The following is a 27868-nucleotide window of genomic DNA, read 5'->3' as shown; positions in this document are numbered from 1 at the left end:
AGGGCGTCATCTTTGTCCTCTACCAATTCAGGCCCAGATGGCCTCAATTTGTTTTTAACTTTGAGATATTATCTTCAACTCAGATTATGAAGTTTGGTTATGGTGAGAACAGGTGGGTCTAAAAGTGGCTAAATCATCTCTCCCCAGAGTCCTGGTGGCTAAGAATTTATACCACGAGGCTTGTGCTTACAGCAGAAGAAAGATAACTAATGACATCATTGTGTAATTTACAAAATTCTTCTCCCCACATAGGCTTTTCTTCTTCTAATGGTGTGCCCTGGAAAGGAGAAGTTGTGTCATTGATTCAGTGTAATTCATCAATATATTTCCAATTGAGTTTTTTTTGCGGGGGGGGGGGTTGTTCTGTTTTGTTTTGCATCTAAGAAATCATTGCATAATACAAAGTCATAGGGTTTGTAACCTAAGTGATTTTCTGCAAGTCTGAGGTTTCTCATTTTGGTATACGCAGTTTCTTTAGTTAGTTTTGGAGTGCTGTGATACAGTGCTTCATACAGATGATTATTCACTCACGTGTTGCTTAAAAGACTGTCATTCTGCCCACTTATTTACCTTCCTAACTTTATTTAAAAGCTGTCCACACATATATGAATGTAGTTTTTTATTATTTCCTAATGCCAAATATCTAGGTTATATGTGTTTGCAAACATGGCTCCTATTTACAAATTGAGAAAAAAAAGATAGAATTGACAATAAGGCCTAAAGTCAAGATTGCTTTGAAGCAATCTAAGTGTGTGCCTCCTGAACTAAATATTGATTTTGCCTACTCTTCATCCATATATTCAATTTCTAATCCCTAGTGTGATGTAATTTAGGGATAAAACATTTGTGGGAGTAATTAAGGCTATTTAAGATCATTACTGTGAGATCTTAATCCAAGAAGGTTGTGGCTGTTAAAAGAGACACTAGAGAGTTCTCCACATGTGCAGAGAATAAAAGTCATATGTGAATATGGCCAAAATTAGATGTATGTAACTAGAGAGCCTGGAAATGAACCCTAATGGCAACGTTTGGGAACACAGACCTCTGTCGTGTAATCTTCCCAGCCTGTGGGATTTTGTTAGATCAGCCTAAGAACAGCAACACAGCCGGAGTTCCGGGCCTTTAAAGAACCTAAGACAGGGCTGGGCGGTGGTGGCCACGACTTTAATCCCAGCACTTGGGAGGCAGAGGTGGGTGGATCTCTGTGAGTTCGAGGCCAGCCTGGTCTATAAGAGCTAGTTCCAGGACAGGCTCCAAAGCTACAGAGAAACCCTGTCTAGAACCCCCCTCCCCCCAAAGACAGGGAAAACTGAGTCCCTGGTGATCGTGTTCGTGGCCCCTCAGTTCCACTAGTCTTTGACCATATGCTGTCCTGCCCAATCCAATCTGACCCAATGAGTTCTCTAGCTTTCTCCACCAACACTCCCACCCAGCTACTGTTACCATCTTGTTCGAACGTATATTCTTGAGTCTTAAGCAAAAATAGCAACCACCTTTAGGGATTCATACTGGTATTTCTGTAACCTTGTAGTTGAGAAAACTGAGAAGGCACCACAGAAGTTTCATGAGGTGGTATTATTATTATTAGTGGAGACACAATGCAAGAAACATTTTACTGCTTTTTAAATGAGGGGGTCTTGCATTTCCGTTTTTGCAGTGGACCCCATATTCTATGCAGTGGTACCTGAAGTCGTGTGTGTGGCCAGCCCCAGCTAGGAACTTTGAACAAGGCAGTTAATTTCGATGTCGGGTTTTTTTGTTTGTTTGTTTGTTTGTTTGTTTTTATGAAGATAAGATTCTGGAGTTAATTCGTGTAAAGCGTTTGGCCCAGGACATCCTCCTTTATAATGGTCACTACTAGGACGTGTAACTAGTAGTTGATTTAGTTCAGAGTCTCGTTTTACAGTTCTTATGCCCACAGACCCAGCTCTTCAAACACAGTTCTCACAGGGAGTAACAAATGCTCCTCTTCTACTTCAGATATCCGTTGTACCAAAACTCAGTCTTTCCACATATTCGCGCTTCGGCCGGTAGGAAACAAAAGGCACTGAGGGAGGCTCTTAAAAAAATGTCCTTGAAAGAGCAAAAATCTTCACAAGCGCTAGATTTTAGAACTGAGCAAAATCGGCTACTCAAGCAACTTGATCTGTTCAGGAAAACATTCTCCGCTCCTCCTCAGTATTGTCCAACTATAACGGAACACAGTGGAACAATCCCCGGGAAAATATCCCTTCACTGCGAACATCAACTAATACCACGCCCACTGGAGCGCTCGCTTGCCTGGTTTCCACGGAAACGCTCCATTCCGACCCGTAGCTCAAGCGCCGGAAGTTGCCCTTCCCACTTCCGGTACCGCCGGAAGATTCCCGACTCTTCTTTAGGCGTCTGCGCGCAGGACGGTGAGTTTTGGGCGGAAGAGGCCGCCGTCGGTGGGCGTGCCTGCGCAGCCGCAGTGTCACCTTCAGTGTTCACGTGTGGAGATGGCGGCCGATCCTCTTCCTCCGGCCGCAAAGCCTCAGCCGGGAACTCTCAACCTCAATAACGAGGTGAGCGTCGCGGGCCGAGATTATGGGGTGTAGGGCCCCCTCTCCGCCTTCAGGGTCTCCCGCCGCGTGGGTGGGGAGCGCGGCAGCCGAGGACCCGTCGGGTCGGAAGACAGGAGCCACGCGCGGCGGGTCGCGTCCCTGGTCTCAGCTTCCCCACACTTCCGTCCCTGAGACGATGGGGAGGACACTCAGTGTTCGGTCACTTTTAATTGCTCTCGGTAGAATGAAGCTCCACGGTAGTCCCTTCCTCATAAGCTGGTATGATTTAAGTTTGCTGAGCTCAGTGCCTGGCCCTGGGTAAGCTCTCAGTAAACCTGCATTTTCTTGATTGTCAGAATGGAAGGAAAGAAAGTTCAAACTGCAGCACAGTTTGCTATACAAGTTACAGGTCTTGAATGACCTTGTACGCACTCCGGACACCTCTCTTTCTCCTGATAGTGTCGGTCCCCTTGGTCTGTTTCCTTTACAGCTGAACTCTAAGAGCCGTTTGCACTCGCTTGTCCCCTATATCTATCTCCCTGGTTTCGTGCTTAATTCCCGTCTCACACCCACCTCGGCTGGAGTGTGTTAGTCTTGCCAGGCACACCAAGAGTTTTCAGTATATGCTTTTACCAACTTTCACATGGCATCCCAAACAACGTAAGTAAGCTTGGAGGAACGAGACTCGAACGGACACCTCACAACTGCGTATCGTGATGCAGGTCACTGTCCCAAGTATAAAGCTGTGTAGGACGTTCTTTGTTGTTTTTTGTTTTCCAGTAACCTGTGATAGAGAATAAAGGAATAACTCCAAATAATAGTGCAGACGTTTTTGCAAGAGCAAAGTCAGATGTGTGATAGAGTCCTTAATCTTCTCAGAGAGTCCTCTACAGGAATTGCAGACAGTAATTGAGTAATAATGCATTGGAAGGCCTTGCAGGCATAGGGACTCTTCTAAGCAGAAAAAGGTTGGTGGTAGGAAACTGAATAATATATGGCTAGAAAACGTTCACTGGTGAGAATTAACAAATATGTCACGGTATGCCAGATTGAATCTTTTTTTTTTTTTTTCTTTTTTTGGTTTTTGCTTTTTCGAGGCAGAGTTTCTCTGTAGCTTTTTGGAGCCTGCCCTGGAACTAGCTCTTGTAAACCAGGCTGGCCTCGAACTCACAGAGATATGCCTGTCTCTGCCTCCCGAGTGCTGGAATTAAAGGCGTGCCCCACCACTGCCTGGCCATTTCAGTAGGTAATGGGGTACAAGGTATCAAAGAGGGAGAAAAAAGGTATTTCGAATTTCCTGATGTTTTTTCACTCATTTAAGCTTGTGTTTTGTGCAAGAAAATTGTCGGTGGGCATTTCTCATTAAGTTATGTCTGAACTGTAAAGATCTTCAGGGAAAGGGATAGTTACATTTAGGTCCGGTTTTGATTTCAAGGGTCTCGATGTCAGGTAGTCAGTCGAGCAACGTTCCTTTTCCACATCAGCAACTTGTAGGCTTTTTCAAAATAATTAAGTAAGATCATTAGAAAGAATTCACTGATTGATTTTAACCAGATTGCGTTCAGTGATGTGACCACCTGTTTCTGTCATGTGTGCATGTAGAGATGTTCCCCTGGCACATAACATGCTCTAAAATTGTTTTATGGGTGATTGGATGAATTTAACAAATGAGAAATCATACATATCCCAAATTTAGATTTAATATGTCCTCACAGATAGCGAATAAAAAGGACAGAAAATAATGGACATGTTGATGTCATCATTGAGGTCAAAATAAGAATACAAATGGAGTCGTGAGTCACTTAGTGGAAACAGGTTCGAAAATTCATGGCATTGACTAATTTTGTCGTTGAGCCACAAAATCCTTAATGATTGTGACATCGCTATCACTTGGTGATAAATTATTATGTGACCACTGTCCTGTGTATGTCACAGCTTCAGAATTTTTGTGCACATGACTGTGGCTTGACCTACATAAAGGTTGAGAAGCATGACGAAAGAAAGAACAAAGATGACTGCCTAGAAAAAGCTCCTCAGACATGACATTTTTTTCTTAGAAATTTGGCAGCGGCTTACCCCCAAAGGGAAGCAAATGTGAAAAGTTGAGACTCAGTGTATCACACCTGCTTCTGTCTCTGCTGCTGTGGCCGTCCAGGGTATTTCCCAGACAAAGCTGCTCTCCTAGCTACTGAGGTTGATGCTGTTGATCCGTCTTACCTGCTGCTCAGTTTTTTCTTCAGCTCGGATTTAAGAGATCGTTTCTGTGTTTTAAACCCACTGGCTTACTTTTGGATAAAATTGAGCAACATAAGGACACCTGTCCGCCTTGTTTTCTCCTGTCCCTGTTAACCATGTACTCAGCTGCATTGGCTCCTGCTAGCCCTGCTCTCACCAGTCCCACTTACAGCTTTCTCAGGAAACTGTTGCTAGCTTTTACCCTTTGTGTACGTTTGGAAGCACCACTTAATTCTCCTTGTCAGCGTTTGTAATGGCATTTATGTGGGCGTATATGTGCGAAAGAGACTTTGTGTCCCTTCTGCCTACCTTTATAGTTTTCCGTATCATATTCTCAGTATGTATTTTGTAAATGTCCCTTTTTTTTTTTTTAAAGATTTGTCAGTTTTATGTATGAGAGAGGTATGGCACATTTCTACTTTATCAAATTTGCAAAGATTTGTAAACAAACCTTTGTGGTTTTGTCTTTGAGATAATGATAATCATAGCCGGGACTTGATTAGTAACCCTTGTTTTTAATTTGATTTCTTTTTAAAGGTATATCGTGGTCTGGTTATATAGCTCAATGGTAGACTGCTTACCTGGCATGCACAAGGCCCTGGGTTCAATCCCCAGTACTGCCAGTTATTATAGAATTATTATATGTATTTTGTTTAATTTAATGAGTTTTATAATATATTCAATTTACAGAATGTCTTGTGAAAAGTGAACTCCAAAAACTATGTTGAAATGAGAGGTAAAAAGAAATCTCTGAAATTTTTGACCTTTTTTTTCCTCCCATCCCATTAGAACTAGAGAAACAGGGATGCACAGTTGGAAGTGTCTATGCTGTGACAATTAGTGGGTAAAGAATTTATAGAATTTCAATTAGCTTGATTCTGTTCATCGCTTTCCTTGGCTGAGGCATATATATATTTAAGATTGGGGTTGGGGTATGGCAGTCTGGTAGAATACCACCCTTTGAAGCATCATGAAACTCCCTAGAAAAAGGTGATATAATTTTATAATTTGGTACAAAATAGTAAGTCTTTTAAATTTTTTTTTAAGCTAGTAATGTAATATGAGCTCCTCCATCTGTGGTTTTGATTCTTATTGTTTTGATTATCTGAGGTAACCTCAGTTATAAGATTCAGAAGTAATTCCTAAGTTTTGAGTTCATGTGTGCTGTTAAGAGCAGCATATGAAACCGTGTGCTGTCCTGTTCACAGTAACTTACCCCTTACTCTAGGGTACCTGCATTATACATGCTACCACTCATTGATCCCTGATCTCTCAGGGACCTGATTGGCTGTCAGGGTACCACAGTGCAAGAAACCCATATTTAATAATGACCATGAAATGGAAAATTTTCACTATGACATGTTACTACTGATCTATTTTATTTTACCTTTTAAAATTTTTGCATCAACTTTATAAATAAAAGAATAAATACACACATGTATACATATGTATATATGGGAAAGAACTCAGGATTTTGAACTACCTGTAGTTTCAAACATCCTTGGGTATCAGAAAATGTTCCCCTTGAAGGAGGGAACTATTGAAAGGTAGAAGCTAAATGCATTTACTTTCTTCCATGTATTTTGAATAAGAATATCAACTTTTTGCATGTAGGTATGACATTGCAAAATGTTTTTATCATAGGTGCTTAGTATTTGAAAATTATTAAAGTGGTAAACCTGCTCATCTTAAAAACACACCAGCTTATTTGCTTGTTAACTGTTCCCATGAGTTTTGCTAGATGGCAGCATAAGCTCGCTAGTGGCTAAATCATAGGCAGTCATGCATCATTTTAGATTTTTTTTTTGAAATTCTTGTTGATCAAAAATAATCCAACAATAAGTTATAATCTAGATGACTAACCTAAAGTTTCCTTATAAAGGCATAATAAGGTTCATAACTGTGAAGTACTTAAAAAGACTTTGTAACCTATCTTTATTTAAGAGTTTTCGGATTTTGCTGCATCATACTTAAAACACCAGCTTCTTTGTTCTACCTTGGAGGTAATTATTACTCTTCTGGTGTAGTTTCTCACCTATATGTCTCATTCTTTTGTACCATTTCTATAGCTAGTGTATAGTATTGATAAATATTTTTAAATTTTGCATGTGTGATAGAAATACGTATGTCCTTTTTGTGTACTCTTTATATATATATATATATATGTATATATATATATAGTATCCTAAGAAACATTTTCTAATGAGTGGAGCATGGAAAGCATTGTGCGATTCTTTACTGTTGAAACATGCCTTCTAATAGACTCTCAGATGTAGGATTTTTATTAAAGATTGCCAAAATTTCCTCCATAAGGACTATAGTAGTTGCCTTTTCTATCAGCAGTTTCTGAGCATGCCTGTTTCCCCCAGCCCTGTGATCCAAGGTTTATGATTTCTGTATATCCAAGAGTGAATAAGCAGAAATTATAATGTATTCTAAAAAAAATCACAGATGTGCTCAGCTTTTCCTAATAACTATCAGTTTTGTTAAAGATTGCTCTAATCCAAGAACATGACAAAGTAATGCATTACTTGGGTATTAGTTAATTTACTAGATAGCAGATAGTCAGCAAGAGTCAATTCAGATTAAAAAATAGTCATCATGAATCCCAGAATATAGCTCTTTTTCTCACAAGTGGCTTATCATTAGCTTATAAGAGATGCATAGCTTATATAAGTATACATGGGTAGAGTGGCTCATTAAGGAATGTTTGGAATGTAGAGAGGATGTTCACATTGCAAAACACTGCTCCTTGTCTGTGATCATTACCAGCAATGGAATGTTGGACTGCAGAAAGAACTTAGTGCATAACTAGAGAACTCTTTGGACAGAACGTCCTTCCTTTCATGATCAGCTTTTGCTTGTTTGTGGTTCCTTCTCTTCATTTCTCTTCTTTGAGTTGGCTTTCCATCTGTTCTTTTTTCAATAAGAATGCTAGGGTTTGACTTTATTGTATTATTGTGTTATTTATCCAAGAAGTGATGTAAGTTGCTTAAATTTCAGTCATAGCTCACTGCCAGCACAGAAACACTCTCACTGTGAATTTTCAGTCTGCTAAGGGGTCATTTTGAATGCTTTCTTTTGCTGCTTGGAATCATCAGCCTGAGTAATGATGAGTTAATAGAGTTTTACTTCAGTTTCTCTCTTCGAACTCTTCTTACTTGTTGTCTTCTTGTTTCCACTATTATCTCCTTACCTATTTTACCTAATCTCTACTTTCTCACTCCCAAACAGCATTATAGTGTAGCATGCAGCTATCTTAGTTGAGGTTGGGGGTTGGTTGGAGTAGTTTGTTCATTCTTACTCTCTCTGTCTTTCTGTCCCTCTCTTGTGGGTGCAGTAAACTTTATTGATGGTATTCAAGAAAGTGGGGCTCTCTAAGCCTCTCCCCTTCTTCTGGGTCTCTGAGATGGACACTGTGAGGAAGATACCCAGTGTCAGGGCCTGAGTTGGGATAGGGACTTTTCAGCAACAACTCTTGCTCTCATGTTCTTGCTGGGGTGGGTGGGCCAATGTTCCTTACTCCTTGGAGTCCATGAGGTCCAACTCTTTTGCTATATTTGTATTTATTATCATACCAGGAAATAAGTTTTGCAGAGTTGTCATTGAGAAAAATGCCAGCCCCGGCATCAAAGGTGGAAGAGTGGGCATCACTATTGAAGTCAGAGGAAACAACCTGGTCCTCACTGTCGCCCAGGATGTCCTTTAGTGTGTCCTAGTATGCCTGCTTCACTGCCTTCTCCGTGTCATCATACTTGGTAGCTTTCTCCAAGGTGGACACATTGGGAGTAGGAACACAGAAGGTGCTTCCCATTCGGCTCTAGGATGACTTTCCCTACAATCTTGGTAGCACCATTGAATACAGGGATGATGTTCTGGACAGCCCACAGCCATCATGCCATAGTTTCTCAGAGGGATCATCCACAGCTTCTGGGTCACAGTGATGGCATGGACTGTGGTCATGATTTCTTCCACAATGCCATACTTGTTATTGATTACTTCCACAATGCCAAACTTGTTATGAATGACCTTGGCCAAGGGGGTTAAGCTATTGGTGGTGCAAGAAGCATTGCTGGCAATCTTAAGTGAACTGTCATACTTCTCATGGTTCACATGCATGACAACCATGAGAGTGTTAGTAGAAGGGGGAGAGATGATGACCCTCTGGCCCCACCCTCAAGTGGGCCCTGGCCATCTTCATGGTGGTGAAGAAACCAGTAGACTCCATAACATACTCAGTACCAGCATCATACCATTTGATGTGGGTGGAATCTCGCTCCTGATAGATGGTCATGGCCATTCTGTTGATGATAAGCTTCCTGTTCTCAGCCTTGACTTTGCCGTTGGGCTTGCTATGGCTAGAGTTACACTGGAACATGCAGACCATATAGGTGAGTTCAGTGAAGAGTAAGTACATTTATGACAACACTATGCACTTTGCTAGACAAGAAGGAAGCCCCCAATAGGGCCGTTCACTCAAACCTTTACCCTTGTGACTCAGTCACACACACTTGTGTGAGATGTGACTGTCTCTGGAACTGGGAGGAGCAGAGCATATTCTCTCTCTCTCTCCTCTGAGTGCCAGGGTCATAGGTATGTGCCACTATACATACCAGCCAGTTCTGCTTGCTTTTGGTTAGAGAATTTGCCAAACTATGACGGCCTTCTGCCACATACATGCCAGCTTAGCCCATAATTCCTGGATGACAAATGAATTGATAACCTTTAATGGCCTCACAAAAATGCCACTGGTAATGTTTTACAAAAGTAAAGCTAAGTTTTTAGAGTAATCAGTAGGGATTAAAACAAAAATTTCTTTTTTATATATAGTGAATGTTTATTGTATGCTATACTCAAATTTGTCTGTTGCCTGTACATGGATACTGAGAAAGTTAAACAAGAAAAACATGTTTGGTATTGGTGTGAAATGTGATTATGGAAAAAGCATTCCCTTTGTTCTTAGAATTTCTTACCAAGTAATATCGAGCATACCCCTTTTGAAATCAGAGTTTTAAAGTTGAAGACTAGCTTTCCTGTAATTGGAATGTAACTAGGGACCAGCTCTTCCTGCTGAGATATATTAGTTAAGTTTGCTGTTAATAGTGTTATTTTATCATTTCATAAGCCTGCAAGGTTAAGCACTGAGGAATATGTGTTAATATTTTAATATGTAAATTGACATGTGTTAGTACTTTTTTTTATAAATGACTTAATTTTTCAATGTATCATAACCCATTATGATTCTGTTTCTCAATTTTTAGTTTGTTTTTTGAAATAATCTCATTCTGTAGTTCCGGCTTATTTCAGACCAGGCATGCAGTACAGGCTGTCAGGTTTGTGGCATTTTCATTCACTTCATCCCAAGCATTGGGACTGCAGATGTAGCCACAGTGCCTACCTTCTGCTTGTGAGAAAAAGCAATAAAAGACTTTGTGTTCATGGATAGTGGTTTTTGTGGGTTTTTTTTTTATTCCTCAAAGAAAATCTATAATAAAAACAAAAAGAAAATTTCAAAGATGTTGCTGTATTCTAGTGGGAAAGATTGTGATTATGTTCTTTTAATATAGTAGGCATCTGAAGCAGTAAATGAACAAAAGGTGTGTTCTATTCTGGTTTTCAGCAAGTTTTGTTGAACATGGTCTATATACCCTGTATTATTTTAAATCTTTAGAATGTTGAGTAAAATAAGATTTTTGACTTTCATGGAATTTATCTGGGGGGAAGACACATTAACATATTTAGATTAAAAGTAAGACATTAATGTTCTTGTAGTAAGTTGTAGAGGTGCCTTTAATTGCAATAATAGGAAATCTGTGACTTTCATAAATGATGTTGAGCCAATCAGGAAGAATAGATGGTAACAAGCTCATGGGAAGACTCTTTCCTATCTCAAGAAGACTCAGGTAACAGCTGAGATGGTCAGTACAAGCACGCTGAGGCCAGAGACTGAGAGAAAGCCCTGAACATCCAAGCAGTGCCATGAAACTGTTGAAGAAAGGTGAAGGTGTGATATCAAAAATTATAAAGATGAGTCTTTGATCTCAGAGGTGAAAGGTATTTCTCATAGAAAAATCATAATTTAGTATGTTTCAATCCTGAGTATAACAGTAAAATGCTAATTGCTAGAAATGTTGTGTCTGTAAAAACAGCATCAATCCTAGCGGCTCTCCTTCCATCCCCGGCACCTAGTCTTTATTTCTGTGTTCCTGCACTGCTTATGGAAGGAGTCTGCATCCATCTGAGCATGTCCAGCAGAGCTTGTCGGATCCTCTGTAATAACACTCAAATGTCTTTTCCCCCCAGGTTGTGAAGCTGAGAAAGGAAGTGAAGCGAGTCCGAGTTTTGGTTATCCGAAAACTTGTCAGGAGTGTTGGCAGACTGAAGTCCAAAAAGTTAGTTGTGTGAAGTAATAATCCTATAACTAATAAAATATCTAAAGTATTTTTAATATTTGTAAGTTAGAGGAATGAGTATGCACTCAGCTCTGAAGTTTTCTGTGTAGATATGATCTAGGGATGATCCAGGGTGGAGAGAGTGTGCTGTTCAGCATGCCCTTATATGTATGTTTTGAACCTTTCTTGCTTAAGATACAGAATGATATCTTCCATTTTTAAGAAAGTTCTCCCTTTCCTCCTTCCAAATAGAAATTGCTTGCAGGGTTCCTTATGTGCTTTATATAACTAGAAGTTATTTCAGTGTGTTAGTAAGTCTAAGATGTATTGGTTATGACTTTATTTCATTCACTTTTCTTTGTCCTAGTATTTTGAAATTGGTTGTATCTTGTGGAAATATTTGTCAGTTTATTATATACTGTGATGTTTTTGAGTAAAAGATTATTTTTTTTATTTCCCGCATCAGGAGTGTCATTGAAAAGCTGTTTGCAGTTCTTAGGGTTTAAGCACAAAGATTTAGAAAGCCTTCAAATGTGTGGTTTGTGGTTTTCTGTTTGTTCATAAATATTCCAGAAGATAACCTCCTTTCTAATTAGATACTGGACATCTTTATTTTTTTCTTTAATTCCAGAGAACAATTTTTCAATTAATAAAAGTATGTCCTGCCTTTAGTTGTGTCTTAGGAGGCTTTTATTACTTTAAACAGAGTTTTTGTTCACGGTTTTTGTAACTGACATTGTCATTAAAAGACTAGAGAAATCCACCAGCCAGTGAAATGATTCCAGGATAGCCTGTGTCTTGTCCGGTTTTCAACACAGTTGACAGTAGGTGTGTGTGGTAGGGGGTTGAAAACAACAGTACAGGGTGCATGCTTGTCACATAGGTTTTCTCAAAAACTTAAAATATTGTTTATGACGTGTCTCTAAGCCTCGTGTTTTCCTTGGTAATAACTGTCTCTTTACAGGGGCACTGAGGATGCACTGCTGAAAAATCAGAGACGAGCCCAGCGGTTGCTGGAGGAGATTCACGCCATGAAGGTGAGGGCATGCGAGTGGGCGCTGTGTGCTGTTTCTCCTGGCAGCCCTGATCTTGTGTGCATGCTGCCTCTTTAAGGACTCCTGGGTTGCTCAAGGCTTATTTGTGTGACTGAACTTGGTGATGAGTGGCACGTTTGCAAGACTGTGCTATGTGTAAGCTTGATAGTTCCCTGTTTTTTAAGTCCTAGACTAAGTTGAGTTGAAACTGCCAAACTAAACTCATTTGTGTTTTATGATGCCTCATGTCTAAGGCTTTTATTTTTACGGTTACCGAGGCATGTATTCTAAACTAAGGTCAATAGTTAAAGGGTTTGTGCTATTTGGAAACAGGGATAGTGGTGCTGGTTGCTGACATCATGCTTCTCCTGTTGCCAACTCAATAAATTTTTATGTAGTGGTGTCAACATTTTATTAGGTTCTGTAGAACTTAAAATAAATGTAGTTGTTGAACCAACATGGTTCATATTGTTGCCTTTTCAGCGAGGCTCTTTACTAGCATAATTTTTAGGTCTTCTTGCTGCCCTTTCTTTATGGAAACTTTCATTTACAAAATGACATACCATTAAATGTCTGGAAGACTTTTTTTTATTGCTGAACTTAAAAACAACATTTGGTCCCAGCAATTATCTTAATTGCAGGGTAATTTTCTGTGTATGTTTGACTTTTATAATTTAGTGTAACTTTCAAGTTTGGTTTAGATAAAAGAGCAAAAGAATTCTTTAACAATATTTTAATTGAGTTGAATTATCAGTGCTATTCACTGTCCTTTTTAAGGAATAAGAAAGTGTTGAGTAGGATGCAGTTATCCCAGTTACTATAAAGATGGAGGTGGGCAATGACTCTTTGGGATGAAGAGCCCAATATTTATTAGTACTTGTCACTCCTATAGGACTATCAGATATAAAATCCATTTGATAGATCCTTCGTGTTATTTCTTCTAAGTATTAGTCTTTGTAGTTTTAGTTGTTCACAGATTTTGAACCACTAGATAATTGCTGATTTCTCTGAAAGAAGAATTCAGTACTCGTAAGTGACTTGCAGTTTGTAAGGAGTTTAGTGACAAGTGACTCCTTCGTCTTTAGAACACCTGCATATTGTAACTCTCGATAATATGCTTTTGTTAGTTAGCGAGTTGTCGTATCTGATCTGTATGTGAAGCTTGTTTTCTGTTCTTTGGTTTCATCAACAGGGAAATCAGACCCTAGAGATGTTTGCAGTGTTACTACACCTGTCTCTCGCACTGTGTGGGAACCCTTGCTGTTACCACAGAGAACCACAGCTCGCTGGCTGTGTACTGAATTCATATATTTTATAGTATACATGTTTGAATTCCTGGTGGGGATTAGGGTATTCTGAGTTGGCCAGTCTGTCTTTTATCTTGTTTCTTTTGTTTTTAATCTCTTTTTGTATTGACTTAAATAGGGCAGTAATTGAATTAAATATAAAAATCCAGACTAGGAATACTAGATCAACTATTGGTTTACTTAGCTAAAGTGCATTTCTGATTTGTGGTACTTTGACAGAACCTGCCTTTTTTGAAAGGGGTAAATTTGCTTATCATTTTTTCAGTTGAAAGGTCTTTTATAATTTTATAAGGAAGTGTTTTTCATGCATATGGGAGTATCAAAGAAATAACCACAAAACAGTAGATTCTCAGTCAAACACTTAAATTTGGAGGAGAACCTCTACTTACTATTTTTCCAGAGGAGTTGTTTCTTTAGCTCATATACCACTAGACTTTAATAGTTGTGCTCATGACATACTGTCTTATACTTGCTTGGTATGATAATAGGGTATTTTGTTGCAAGATGTCATCCTCATGGAGAAAACCCCATATATTTTTAGAAGAGGGAGTAGTTTCTTTTTGGCCACAGTGTAGGATACAGGGACCAGATCTTTATGATTCTGTAAAATGATAGGTTCTAATTTTATATAGTGCTAAGGATCCTTCTCTGATGTTGTTTCTGATAGTATTCAGACTCTCAAGCTGTTAATGTACATACTGGCTTCTGAAACAAGTTTTTTCTCATTGAGAGGCAGCTTATCAACTTAAAGATCCCCAAGTTACTAATCTGGAGACCAAAAAGGTAAAACTGAAACAAGGTAATACAACAAACTTAACTGGCTTTTTGTGTGAATGCTGGGGATTAACTCAAATCTTCCTACTTACATGGCAGCAACATTACCTACTCAACCATCTCCCTGGTCCCTAACACCTTACTCATCATGGTACTAGTCCTAAGAAACCTTTCCCAGCACTACCGTTCTGATTCCAGAACTATTGACCCTCTCAGTATAGCTCATTATATTTCTGCTGTGGTCTGTTTTCACAGCATTCCTACTCAAGGATGGTGTCTTAAACTATTGAGTCGGCTTCCTCAGTTAATTCCCCTAACAGGTAGTGATGCGCTTGGCATATGGGTGGTTAAGTGGCTTTTAATGCAGCATTTTTTTGCTGTACTTACAGTGCTGGGATTATTCTGAATTCCTAGACATAAGTAAAATGATGCTAAACTATTATTGCTAAAAGAATATGAAATTGAGGGGTTTTTTTAAATTACTTACTAGTGTTAAGTGTCAGAAATATAAAGATTAAAAAAAGCTAGTTCTTCATTGTATAAAGTCACCTTAGTCAGTGTCCTAAGGCCATATAACTTTGTGTTCTTGCAGTGTTATTTGTTTGTTTTTGCATGTGTGAGTACGTGGAAGATGCATAGAGGTCAGAGACAACTTAAAGTTATTGGATGTCGTGTTTCTCTGTGATGTAGGTCAAGGGGATCAAACAAGAGTCTCTGCACTTGGTTTCTTTACCCACTGACCCATCTCACCAGCCCCTATTTCATTTGTTAAAACATAGAACTTTTCTTCTTAAAGTGGACAAGACCCCTAAGTCTTGTGTCTTTTGAAATGATCAACAGGAAATCTTGGCGGTATGTGTAGAGATCAATATATACTGCCCCGCTCATACTCCGGAAACACCATTTAAAAAGTAGTTTTTAAATTGAATCCCACTTTGCTTCCTGGAATGCAATTTCTTCAGTTAAAAGTCTGAGGTTTGAGTAGGCCATATTCCTGATCCCTTAATATTGTTTCATTGTAGGTCCTGTAATGAGGACATTATGTCAAGCATATGGTGGCCTCACCTTACTCCTCTAAATACAAGCAGATGTTTCAAATGTAAGTGGTGTCTGTCCTCTGAAACTTCCTGTCTCTGGGGGAAGCAGGCCAGGCTGCAGGATGAGTTGGTAAATGTAAAATACTCTTACTGATGAGGTTACATTGCACACCAAGATTTTGAGTAAACCTCCTTCTCAAATGAGTAGGTACAAAAGATTTAGAAGTAGTAGAAAGTGCTGGGTGGCGGAATGGGGGGGAAGGGTGTTGTTTTTATTTGATTTCTTTTTTTTTAAAGTTTTGTAATTCTGGAAACATGAACTTTTCACCCTGTCAGGATGTTTCCTAATAACCATGAAAGCATCCGAAGCACTTTCAACCATTAATGTAAAAAATTTGAACAAGCAATACTATCATAACTCCTGTAAGATGGGTACTTGAAAAAGAAGAAACTATTACCAGCATATTTTGTAGGAAACAACAATAAAATACAAAGGATCCTTGAGAAAAGCAGCAGTAAATTCAATTCCTATAAATGGGTATGAACTCAGTTGGGGGTGAATTGGAAACAGATTTTTGTTTTGTACACTTTAAGCTTAGGGGTTTTTTGTGTTTTTAAGATTTGTTTACTCATGTTTTTCCTGTCTGTGCGTGTTTCGCCCGCACGTCTATGTGCCTGGTACTGAATGCTAGGAGATGGCAGCAGAGCCCAGGAACTGAATCATGAGCTATCAGATGTGTGATGGGAACCAACTCAAGAGCAGTAACTGTTGCTGACCACTGAACCCCCTCTCCGTTCCCCTAAACAGATCTTTTAAAATTATATATTGTAACATAAGACTTTTTTCATGCGAGTACACAATGTACTTAGTACATATTATTCCCTGTGAGTCGCTTAAAATCCCTCTTGTCAGCTTTCCCCATGGTTCCCGGACAATTTTGCTTCTGCTCTAAAGTCATCAGTACATTGTTGGTGGAGGCCGCTTGTTAGTTCCCGGCTGCTCAGCCCCAAAATAATCACACAAAGACTATATTATTTAAAACACTGTTTGGCCCATTAGCTCTAGCTTCTTATTGGCTAACTCTTACATATAAATTTAACCCATCTGCATTAATCTGTATAAAGCCACGTGGCAGTGGTTTACCCGGTAAAGTTCCAGTTTCTATCTCCAACAGAGCTACATGGCTTCTCTTTGCTCTGCCCTTCTTTCTCCTAGGATCCAATTTAGTTTTCCCAGCCTAGCTAAGTTCTGCCCTGCTATAGGTCTAATGTAGTTTCTGTATTCATTGACGGTAATCACAGCATACAGAAGAAACTCTCACATTAGTACATATGTCATTTTATGTATCTATAAATTTTAGGATTCAAAAGTAAGAAAAAGCATGCAACACAGAGACAGATTAGTTTCAAATATTTACACATATCAACTTGAACATATAAACTTACAATTTTTATGATGAAAATCATGTACTTCTGGTTTTTCTGTATGTTATAGCACATCAGTACTATGCACATGAGTTAATATTTTGTGATAGCAAGAGAAGCTCATTAGTGTATGTTTTTCTTGAATATAAAAATTTATAGGGTCTGGAGAGATGGCTCCACGTTTAAGTACACTGGCTGCTCTTCACAAGACATTGGTTCAGATCCTAGCACCCATGTGGCAGCTTTGAATCTAACTTCAGTTCTAGGGCCTCCAGCACCCTCTACTGGTCTCAGTGGGCACTGCATGCACATGATTTCAAGTTTTGTAATTCTGGAAATCTGAACTTTTTCCTCTATCAGGATTTTCCTAATAACCATTAAAGCGTTCAAAGCACTGTCGACTGTTAATAAAAAAAAAAAAACACCTGGCCAAAACACTCATACATACAAAAATAAATGAGTCTTTAAGAATAAAATAGAAATTATTTCAAGCAAGGAAAATTGCTCCAATTTTTAATTCTGGCAATTTCTAGTAAAGTTGTAGACATCTCCTTTACATGCTCTCCCTTTTCCTTTCTAAAGCAGCCAAACCTTTAATCTATCATTTTTATGTGGGTTGAATTATGGAGTGAATTTTGCTTTTTTTTTTAAACCCTCATAATTGTTGAAGTACATTATAATAGAAGTTGCAGGTTTGGGGAACATGGGTTCTTCTACTCATCACAGTCTAAGAAAACATCTTAGTTTTTAAGGATCATATGTCTGATTAGTCATAAAATTGTCATAAACTTTAAAGAAAGTTTAAAATGAAAGAGGATGTTTCTAGGAAAGTTCATAAAATTCCATGCTATATACGTAGGCTTTGTACATTTTAGTTTAAAACTGTGTGTGTGTGTGTGTGTGTGTGTTGTAGCTTTCTAATTTTTCTGTCAGTGTACTGTTTTCTTGGAAACAAACATAATTTAAGGTGCTCACATCTAGAGAAATGATTGATTAGTTTAGTGTCTAACATGATTTTAGGGAGATGCCACAGAGTGAAGACACTAACTTAGAACTAAAAGCCTAAATATGAACTACATAGAACTCAGCACACTGGTAAGGAGAATGCACTGCAGACAGCATGCAGATCAGTCAGTGCATGGTGAGTTAGGGCTTCTCGGCTCTCTCTAGCTCTGGTACACCGAACTGTGCAGTGCACTCTGTGAACATCATTTTTAATTTTTACTTTCTCGGTTTTCTCCAGAATGGATGTTATTATGTCTCATTGTTTAGTTTCCATCTCAGTTCCCTGGTTGTGGCATCACGCAGACGGTTATGTATGTCTTTAGTAAGGTGCCCATCATTACTGGATTATGGGATGAGTGGAGATGTAAAGGTCCAACAGGTGGTTACATTGCAGGACTCATTCCATTTTAACGAGTTTTGAAAGTTTTTTGAGCGATTGTGTTTTCTAAAATGATGAAACTGAAAGCAGAATAGAGGAGTAACTGGCTAGAAGAGAGTAAGTTGGGTTAATATTGTGTATAAGAGACAGTGGTTTATAGATTATCGTACCTATGTAAAACCGATATTTTTTAAGCCTTTGTTTTTGCATGTATGTTTCATGACCGCTTCAGTTATCTACTAACTTAGTTAGGGTTTCTGTTGCTGTGATAAAAACACCATGACCAAAAGCAACTCTGGAAGAAAGGTTTATTTCACTTCCTCTTCCACATCCCAATCTGTCATCAAAGGAAGTCAGGGCAGGAACCTGGAGACAAGACTTAATGCAAAGGGCATAGAGGGCCATTGCTTACTGGCATGGTCCCTATGGATTGCTCAGCCCACCTTCTTACAGCACATACGACTGTCAGACCAAGCTAGTGGGAGCATTTTCTCAATTGAGATTTCTTTCAAAATAGTGCTTGCTTGTGTCGAGTTGATGTGAAACTAGCCTTGTCGATTTCATATGCAAGCACATCACTATTTAAATAGAAACCCTTTTTCATTTATCTCTAAAATGTCAAATTAATAGATGTAGCATGAGGGCCGGCTTGTTTCTGTCCCGCCCTGTACCCCACAGCCGGCATACCCCAAAGAAAATCAATCACACAGAGATCTCTATAAGTTATAAAGCTGATTGGCCCATTAGGTCAGGCTTCTTATTAGTCCTTGTAACTTATATTAATCCATTATCATTATCTATGTTAGCCATAATGGCTTGGTACCTTTTTCAGCGTGACAGCTTACATGCTGCCTCTTCGGTGGTCTGCGCAGGAATGGCAGAGGGAGCTTCCTAGAATACTCCCAGTCTCTTTGCTCCACCTCTACTTCCTGTCTGGCTTTCCTGCCTATACTGCCTGCCTGGCCAATCAGCGTTTTATTAAAATATGATTGACAGAATACAGATAATTCTCCCACACCAAATAGATAACTCAAATAACTTTAAAAGCCCCATAGTCTTCAAAAGTCTCTTTAAAACACCCAAAGTCTATTTAAAATTTCAGTGTCTGGGCTTCTGTAAAATAAAAAGTGCTTTCTTATTTCAAGAGGGAGGAACCTAGGGCACAAATCGAACTCCCAACAGTGAAAACAACCTGCTGCCCAATGTCTGGGAGTCATTCACGATCATTTTGACTACTTCAAAGGTCTTGGGTCACTTTCCCAGCTCCTCAATGCAGCACACACAACTTGTCTCCTAGGCTCAGACTGGCTCCACTCCACAGCTACTGCTGCTGCTGCTGCTGCTGCTATGTCTGGCATGGTACTGGCATCTCTAAACTGCTGGGGTCTTCTGCTGCAAGTGGGCTGACTTTGACCAGTAGCCTCTCCTGGTCTCTCCTCGGAAACTCTGGCCCTTCATGGTTTATTAGTTTTAATCATGTGCATGTGAGTGCAGTTTCCTGAAGTGGCTAAAGTATCAATCAGATCCCCTGCAGCTGGAAGTACAGGCAGTTGTGAGCCATGTGATGGGGTGTTAAGAATCAAACTCTGCTCTTCAGGGAGAGGGGTATGTGCTCTTAATCTCTTAAGTAGTCTCTGATGAGTATGAGTGTTATGGATACAAATGTGTGTATGTGCACTTCTGTCCTGGTACCTGTAGAGGATGGAAGAGGGTACTATATTGCTGGAACAATTGTGAGAGGCAATGCTGAGAATTGAACCCAGGTATTCTGGGTAATCTCTCTTTATAGTCTGTCGATTTCAATGGCATCCTTTGGCTCCTGCCACTTTACTGTATGTATAAAGTAATGACCTCTACAACCTCCTTCTGTTCCTCTGCTGTTTTTCCAGTTGCAATTTTTCTTTGTAGTCATAGTAATGGGTTCATCTGCTGTGCTTTTTTTCTGTATCACTACAATTACTCCTAACCTGCAAATCCATACTCGCTTCAAGGATTGCTAATAAAGTTACTTCGCCCAGGTGATGTTCATCTTTTAGAGTCCCCCTCTACAGAGGATTATGTATATAGTGTTCCTTGCATTTCTACAAGTTCAAAACTGTTTATTTATTTATTGTATTTGTTTTGTAGACTTGATATTTAAAGACTTTCTGACTACATATGAATGTTTGGGTTACCTATAGTCCTTGAAAATGTACTGAACTTGAGTCTTTATGTGAGCAGAATCGATACAACACTTATAGGCGTTTGTCATAGCTTTTCTAGTGTGTGGTAATTTCTTAACTGTGATAGATATTATATTCCTTTTCTAGAAGTTAACATTTTAAATACCAGGTTTCTTAAATCAAGATACAAAAGGAATTTAAATCACAATGATTATAGATTAGAATTGTTTTCTTTCACAGGAATTGAAACCTGATGTCATAACTAAATCCGCTCTTGGTGATGATATCAACTTTGAAAAAACTTGCAAAAAGGTATGTGTGTGGTAGAGACACAGTACCAGTGTGGAGTGCCTCATCTTACTGCTTAGTGTTCTTTCATTGTCTCCCGGCATTCGCCTCTGATATCTTTTTGCCCGCTCCCTCTTTCCTATCTCCATTACCAAATTCTCATAGCTAAATAAAGTAGTGAAAAGTATTATAAGATTAACTTACATCACTACCAAAAGGTAAAATATCTTTTCTTTTAGTTCTTGGTACTCGGTTCTTTCCCCCAGAATTCATCTCTTCCTGTCATTAATGTCCAGTGACTTTGCAGTGCTAAAGGAGTGTGTTGTTGTTTTATTGACAGATTCATCTTGCCCTCTGCCTACTTAAAGTGTCAAGTATGTGATGTTAAACATCAGTTTCTACTTCTTGATTTTCTATTTATTTATTTTTGTTTATTTTGTTTTTTGAGACATGGTTTCTCTGTAGCCTTGGTGCCTGTCCTGGAATAGCTCTTATAAGACTGGGCTGGCCTTGAACTTACACCTGCCTCTGCCTCCCAAGTACTGGGATTAAAGGCATGCACCACCACCGCCCAGCCCATTTTTTTTTAAGAGACTTAATATTTTACTTACTCTTATTTTATGTGCATTGTTGTCTCTGCCTGCATGTCCCTGGAATTGGAATCACAGACAGTTGTGAGTTGACATGTGGGTACTAGGAATTGAACTGGGATCCTCTGGAAGCAGTGCTCTTAACTGCTGAGCCATCTCTCCAGTCCCTCCATTTTTTTTATCATTGTTTTTCATATGCTATATTATATGTTTAACAAAGACAAAAACATTCTGTGTTTGGAATGTATCCATTTCTTTTCTCATCTCTAAAGTACTGCAGAAGCAGAGAGAGAACATATTTTGGCTCAAAAATTAAGGAACTATTGTTCACTGAGATGGATTGTTGGAGATACAGAGTTTATACTAGAGTATCAGTAGCATAGATAGGCAGGTATACAGCAGCGGCATGATGGAGTCTCCGAGGAGAATGCAGAACCTAGCATCAGAGAGGACAGCTTAACAGGCTCTCTTAATAGAATTGAGAGCCCCTGAGGTCAGGAGTAGGAGTCTCTTATACTTTCTGAAGATGAGAGTGATTTCACAGCACAAGCCAGGTGCTCAGATGTTTCCCAGAGTCAGGGTGGGTGTGAAGAGCTGGATACCTGGTCCCTAACACCTCCTTTGATAACAGGATCTGTCAGAGAGCAGTCCGTTAGCCAGGGTCTCACAGTCAGTGCCTCAGTGGCACTAACATATCTAAAAGGGAAAAGGCTGCTACTGCCGCCAGACTCTAACATTAGATCTGTCCATCATGATGTAGAAGGCATGGTAGCTAAGGTTTCTCCATCCATGGCAGTGACTTCCTGGGAGGCTTGGTTACATTCGATGGGTCCAGAAACAGTATGGATGCAGGCAGCATTGTACCGCCAGGCTCACTGGTGGTGCCAGTCAGTAGGCCTTACTTCCCAAAGGGTCCTTTACCTCCTAAAACAGCTCCTAACTGTGACTGCCTTTCTGATGTGCCCCAGTGTGTTTTAACGCACCCTGATTCACGAATGTCTTTGTTCTTTGAAACTATAAAATGGCGTGAAACTGCTTCCATGTGGGGTTCTCTAAGTCAGTGTGCTTGGGCCGTGACTCCAGAATAAACTGCCTCTTAAAATCTCTAAGGTGAGAGCTGTGCATTGACAATAATAACTTGTTAATTTATTTCTTTAGATAAAGTGGAATTGAACTTAGTCCCAATTTATTATTACAAGCATTAATATTCATATTCTTGCTCTACCCATGGGTTTACAGCTTATTTAGGTGAACTTTCAGATATTAGTACAGCACATAAGTGAACTTTCTCTCTTAGACACTTGTTTTCATTCAGAGGATATTTGAAGAATTCTTTTCAAAATTGCATAACAAATGCCTTTGTGTTAATAATAAATACCCAATTGCCAAAATAAAATTTTTCCATTAAAGGATGAAGGTGTTTTCCACTTTTTTGTTTAATTTATTTGAAATGGAAGAAACTGGAGGTGTGTGAAAAACCACAGTTTCCTGAGAATTTTCCATGGCAAACATTGTGTCAGTTTTAAATAAGGAAAAGCTGTGGTTTCCTTCATCCAGCCTAACCCTGTGAAGGCTTCCGCAAAGCTCTGAATTACTGCACAGGGTCTGCTCCTTTTATGTGTCCCTGTGGCATTCCCTCTCCGATGAAGTTTATCGCCTTCTGATTTGGATTAGTCATTTGTGGAGATGTTTTAGCCTTTTAAACTAGAGTCACAACAGTTAGTCTGTAAATGGATAGAGGGACTCGAGCGAGGAGGGTGGGTCTGCAGGGTTCCTTGCCCCTTGGTTCCTGCACTGCACACATACAAGTGGAGATGGCAGAGCCGCCGAGAGATGGGCCTGTGCCCACTGCTACTCGCAAGCCTTTAGGTTGGGTTTGGTTTTTTCACTAATGTCTTTTTTTCTTTTTTTTTTCCTAAGAAGATTTAAAGTGGACTTTAAACAATAATTTGCAGTTGTCGCTAATGATTTGTGAATTAGAGGAAACTTACGGGGCATATTAGACCAAATACACAAAACTGAATTTGAGATCCAATTTGTTCCTACATGGCTAAATTAAATGATCTTGAAGTCAAGAGTGTTGGTTTGTTTTGTAGAGAAAAAAAAAGCCCTTGGCCTATAGTCTTTTGTTAATATTTGAATTCTAAAATTGAAATAAATATTGTCAAAGAAAAATCTTAATAAAAGTTTGAGATGTTGAGTTTGCTTTCTTGGGAATAAAATTAAAGAAATGCTTAAAATATTAAATTTTGCCTTCTTAGGAATCTTCTGCTGTGGCCCCTTTTTTATCCAGATTAAAGTTTAAGGTGTCCTGTGCTATGTGAAGGAAGGAAAACTGATGGCAGAATCTATCTGAGCACCTAGAAGGGAAATGTATTCAGGAAATGGAAAGGAGTGTAGGAGAACCTTAGGAGTGTTTCAGCATGCCAGTGGGGATCAGCCCGATCCCAGGGTGGAGCTAGAGCTAGATGTGCATGAGGTCGGCTCCATTGGCCATGTAAAAAAGTGACGTGTGTCATGAATGTCTTAATTTGTGAACACAATAAGTGCTACATGATTCTATGTTCCTATCCAGTAATCAAATATTTGTGAAGTGTTAGTAATAAGCTAGGTACTGGGTTGTGTTCTAAGCATACACCAAAGAAAGAAGACATTCAAAACTGGAAGAGAGAACATCATATTATTCTAGGTCTCCATTAAATGAGACTTACTTAACTGTCATCATGATATAGCACGAATACAGTAATTGAATCTTTCTGATTAACCTCATTTTCTTAGACATTTAAACTCTTTGAAAGTAAGGGCTATGATTTTTTTTTCAGAACCTATGATGTCTGGCACAGTTTTAAGTTTTTATAGACTTAAATTGTAACATTTTAATTATTTAAGATGAGTTATGTTTTTATCAATATGATCTTTGTCTTTAGAGTAGATTCCATAGGTAACTTATCTAGAGAGAATATTTACAAAGTCTGTGACCTAAGACATACAAAGATTGATAGATATCAATTCAGTCACTTCCAATAGTAACAGGTTAATTTTGATGATGTATATTTATTGCTTTCAATTTTCAGCCAGATTCTACTGCAACTGAAAGAGCAATTGCCAGATTAGCAGTTCACCCTCTTCTAAAGAAAAAAACAGATGTGCTAAAAGGTAGGAGTTAAATTACATTTCGATATATGACTTTGGGTAGATGATAAATATCTTTAGTGTATATAGCTATGGACATGCGTCTGCAAGTATAAAAGATTTTGATATAAAAAGATTAAATCTGTATTTCCAAATTTGTTATATGTAAAAATTATAGAAAATATATATACAGGCATGTTGAATAAGTTGTTTTAAATATTGATAACAGTCATTATGTCACATAATTTATATACATCTTTTATAAAATATGTTTATGAAATTAAATGCTTTGTCAGAGATTAAATGCCACTTATTTTTAGGCCTGAAACTAATTAGTGGCATTAACATAAATTAATGTTGTCATTTTATTGCTTTCAATGATATTTTTACTATTCTTCATAATTCAAAGCCATGAAGAAAGTAATTTTCTTTTCATATTTCAGTTATTTCGTTGTGTTCCTTTTATGAATTTGGTGTTTAAGTAATGAAAAGATTTCTTTGTGACCTCAGACTGTTCCATACATACTGTAGATTCCAGTTCTCAAATATTTCCACATAGCTGAAGCAGTACTTTGTGGGGACAGTGACGCTTTGTGCCAATGCTGAAACAAAGTCATGTACTATTCCTTGCAGCTGCTGTGCAAGCCTTCAAAGATTCAAGGCAGAATGCTCCTGAAGCTCAGTCATCAAAGAATACTTCAGAAGAAAGCCAGTGTAAAGACACTCAGTGTTCAAAGGATGGTGCAGGCGAGTCACAGCATCATGAGAGAACTGTTGTCAGGGAGCAGAGAGGGAAAGAAGCTAAAACAGTGACAAAGAAAGCAGTAAGTGATTCAAAAGAAAAAACAGCCACAATAGAGCATGGACCCAAAACAGTGGCCACTCCATGTTCTCCAGGGATGCCTTCAGGAAAGGATGTCGTGGCTACTTCTGCACACCAGAAGGCGTCATCCACTGACTCAAAACAGCAAGCCTCAACCAAAACCGCAAAGAAAGAGAGTGAAGACACCCTTGGTGCGAGCAGTGGCAGCGAGGAAGAGGTGAGTGAGAGTGAGAAGGAGTACTTCGACGACAGCACTGAAGAGAGGTTCTACAAACAGTCTTCTGCATCCGAGGACAGCGACAGTGGTGATGACTTCTTCATTGGAAAAGTCCGGCGGACACGAAAGAAGGAAAATAGTGCACGGTCCTCAGCTAAGGAACAGAAGCCCCTCCCTAAGGTCTCGCCCAAAGCTAATACCCTTGAAACCCATTGGGATACACGAAATGATAAACATAAGCTGATCCCAGAAGCCCGAAAGTTAGAATCTGTGTTTTTCCACTCTTTATCTGGGCCTAAAAGCTCCAGAAGGTAAGGGCATTTTTATTCTGAACTGATGTAGTTCATTTGTTTACTATATGGAGTGGCTGCATATCCTCACAGCATGAGAGAAAAACTCCTCATGAACCTGCTTTGTGTCAGCCTTGATGGGGTTTGGGCTGGTCCTCTCTCTTCGTCTTCATAATTGGGAACATGTAGAGATACACATACAGCAGTGGCACACTGCCCAGCTTCATGAGAAAGGCTCCATTCCAGCCCAGAGACATGCCTGGGTAATTTTGGTGTTGTTCTGTTTATCAGACTTTCAAAATTTGGGAATTTTTTTTAATGTAAAGCTTTAAAAATATTCACGTCTGTCTTGATAAACAGAATTTTCTGATAAATGTGGCATAACCTGCTTCCATTTCAAACATGACTCCCTTCCATGTTTTAGTACATGCGACTGCCTTCCTCCACCCAATTTATATTGGGATATTGCTTTTCATCTCTGCCGATAGCCACTTTTCACAGCTGTTCCCCTAGAGAGTTTCATTTATCACTCTTAACTGATAGAGAATACTGGCGCATTTTTAACTAGACGCTGTGACTAGCTGATATCATCAATAATGACCCTTTTTCTGTATATTTATTGGTCAGGGATACTCTTTAATAAAATAATACAATGTAAATACTTTTTCTAAACCTGGCATAGAAAAGAAATTGTTAAAGCCTTGAGAGTAATTAAAATATTTACCTATCTAACTCAGGTGTGCCCAAAAGATTTCTAGATTTTTCTTGGTTCTGCACTAAAAATGTAGATGCTAATTTTCATTATCAATCATTCTCCTCTTTAAAAAGTTTTCGAAGTTCTTTATATAGACAGTCTCCAAGAGCAAGACAGACAAAATGGATTGTTTTCCATTGAACAGAAGTTCCTATGTGGTGTAAAGGAAAGGGGTGTGTGTGTAGGGGTGTGTGTGTGTGCATGCACGCATATTGGAATTCAATGACTGTAGCTGAGGCCTGGATTATTTTATTTTATTGACTGGTGGTGGAGTGAGCAAGTGGATGCTGAGGGTGAGTTTTGTCATTCATTCTGTCATCAGAGGATTTGTTTTGTCTTTTAGCTCCTAATGTTGTGTTTTGTTTTTGTTTTTTCTTTTTTTTCTTTTTTTAGGGATCCCAGAGAACAGGCCCCAAAGAATAAAGCTCCAGGTGTGTATTCATGACTGCTCAAGCTGATAAGCAGTCCTGTGCCACAGGGAGAGGATGAAGATTGTCATCTCCTAATAGTGTTACTGAATTGTGTGCCCACACAAGTGGAGATGGAGTGTCCTAGCATTATCAGTATCGTTTTTTATTGATTTCTTTTGGCTGTAGCCAAACTGCATGCTCTCGTGATGCTGCTGTAAGAACAGACTAAGTAAGGGTTTCTGCCAGGTGTCCACTCTAAATTGTGAGAAGCTTTGTCAAAGTAAAATGAGACTCTTCTTTAGTAATTGGTGTGAGGAGATGAAGTCTGTCCTTTTCAGGTATATTTAGTTGCAATTTTTCTTTTTCTTCCCAGATTTTCCAGAAGATGAACTTCCAGTCAAGAATGAGTTTGCAAAGAGTGCACGCAGAGGTTTTGAGCGTGTGAGGCAGCAGGTGCAGGCTCCTCTGCACCCTTCTTGGGAAGCGAGCAGGAGGCGGAAAGAGCAGCAGTCCAGAATCGCCGTGTTTCAGGGGAAAAAAATCACATTTGATGATTGATTGATTGATTGCTACCTTTTCTGTCAAAATTTTTTATTTTGTCTATTTAAATAAGTCCCTTTGAAAGTTAAAAAATATGTTGTTTTTCTTTCATTTTATGTGTGAGTTTGGGGAGTGTTTATATAATCTTTTACAGATCTCTAAATTTGTTTTATAAGAGTGTATGCCCCAAATTATTTCTTATATAATTTAGAAGTTACAGAATTTTAGGTCCTATCATCCTGCTTGCATTATCATTGAGGAGCTTGCTGTATGTCTCAGACTAGCCTTGTTTTTTACTTTCCCAGTGCTGGGAAGCAGGTGTGTTCCGTCATGCCTTGCATTGAAATGTTTGTAGAAGAGTCCTCAAGGGTTAACCTAAAGGACAAGTTCTAGAAGAAGATGGGATTAAAGTGGCTTAGTAGAGGACATGGAACCCTTAAAGAGCCACCTAGGTAACTCTAGGGGCAAAGAATTTTTTGAAAGGTTTTTATTTTACTAGTGTGGAAAACATAAAAAGATCATTGGTTAGTTAAGGAAAGCTGACAGAAT

General features: G+C 39.0%; 1 protein-coding gene across 1 annotated transcript; it reads left to right on the top strand.

The window, feature by feature from the left end:
- The first annotated feature begins 2392 nt into the window (after window positions 1-2392).
- On the top strand, window positions 2393-27435 carry Srfbp1 (serum response factor binding protein 1). The gene is made up of 8 exons (XM_048419332.3): window positions 2393-2546; window positions 11064-11152; window positions 12117-12189; window positions 20516-20587; window positions 24228-24309; window positions 24919-25636; window positions 26763-26800; window positions 27153-27435. The coding sequence occupies exons 1-8, from the start codon at window positions 2481-2483 to the stop codon at window positions 27335-27337; spliced, it is 1323 nt and encodes a 440-aa protein (XP_048275289.3). The 5' UTR covers window positions 2393-2480; the 3' UTR covers window positions 27338-27435.
- Window positions 27436-27868: the final 433 nt, after the last annotated feature.

This window comes from Myodes glareolus, chromosome 13 (assembly GCF_982192425.1).
Source record: "Myodes glareolus chromosome 13, mMyoGla1.1, whole genome shotgun sequence".
NCBI classification, from domain to species: Eukaryota; Metazoa; Chordata; class Mammalia; order Rodentia; family Cricetidae; genus Myodes; species Myodes glareolus.
This window is presented reverse-complemented; position numbering and strand designations above follow the sequence as displayed.

Bases quoted from the DNA above. Each gene is read 5' to 3' on its own strand.
- Srfbp1 (XM_048419332.3), top strand. From the start codon at position 2,481: ATGGCGGCCGATCCTCTTCCTCCGGCCGCAAAGCCTCAGCCGGGAACT. The intron at 11,153-12,116 runs GTTAGTTGTGTG...GTCTCTTTACAG, and splicing joins GGCAGACTGAAGTCCAAAAA to GGGCACTGAGGATGCACTGC. The intron at 26,801-27,152 runs GTGTGTATTCAT...TTTTCTTCCCAG, and splicing joins CCCAAAGAATAAAGCTCCAG to ATTTTCCAGAAGATGAACTT.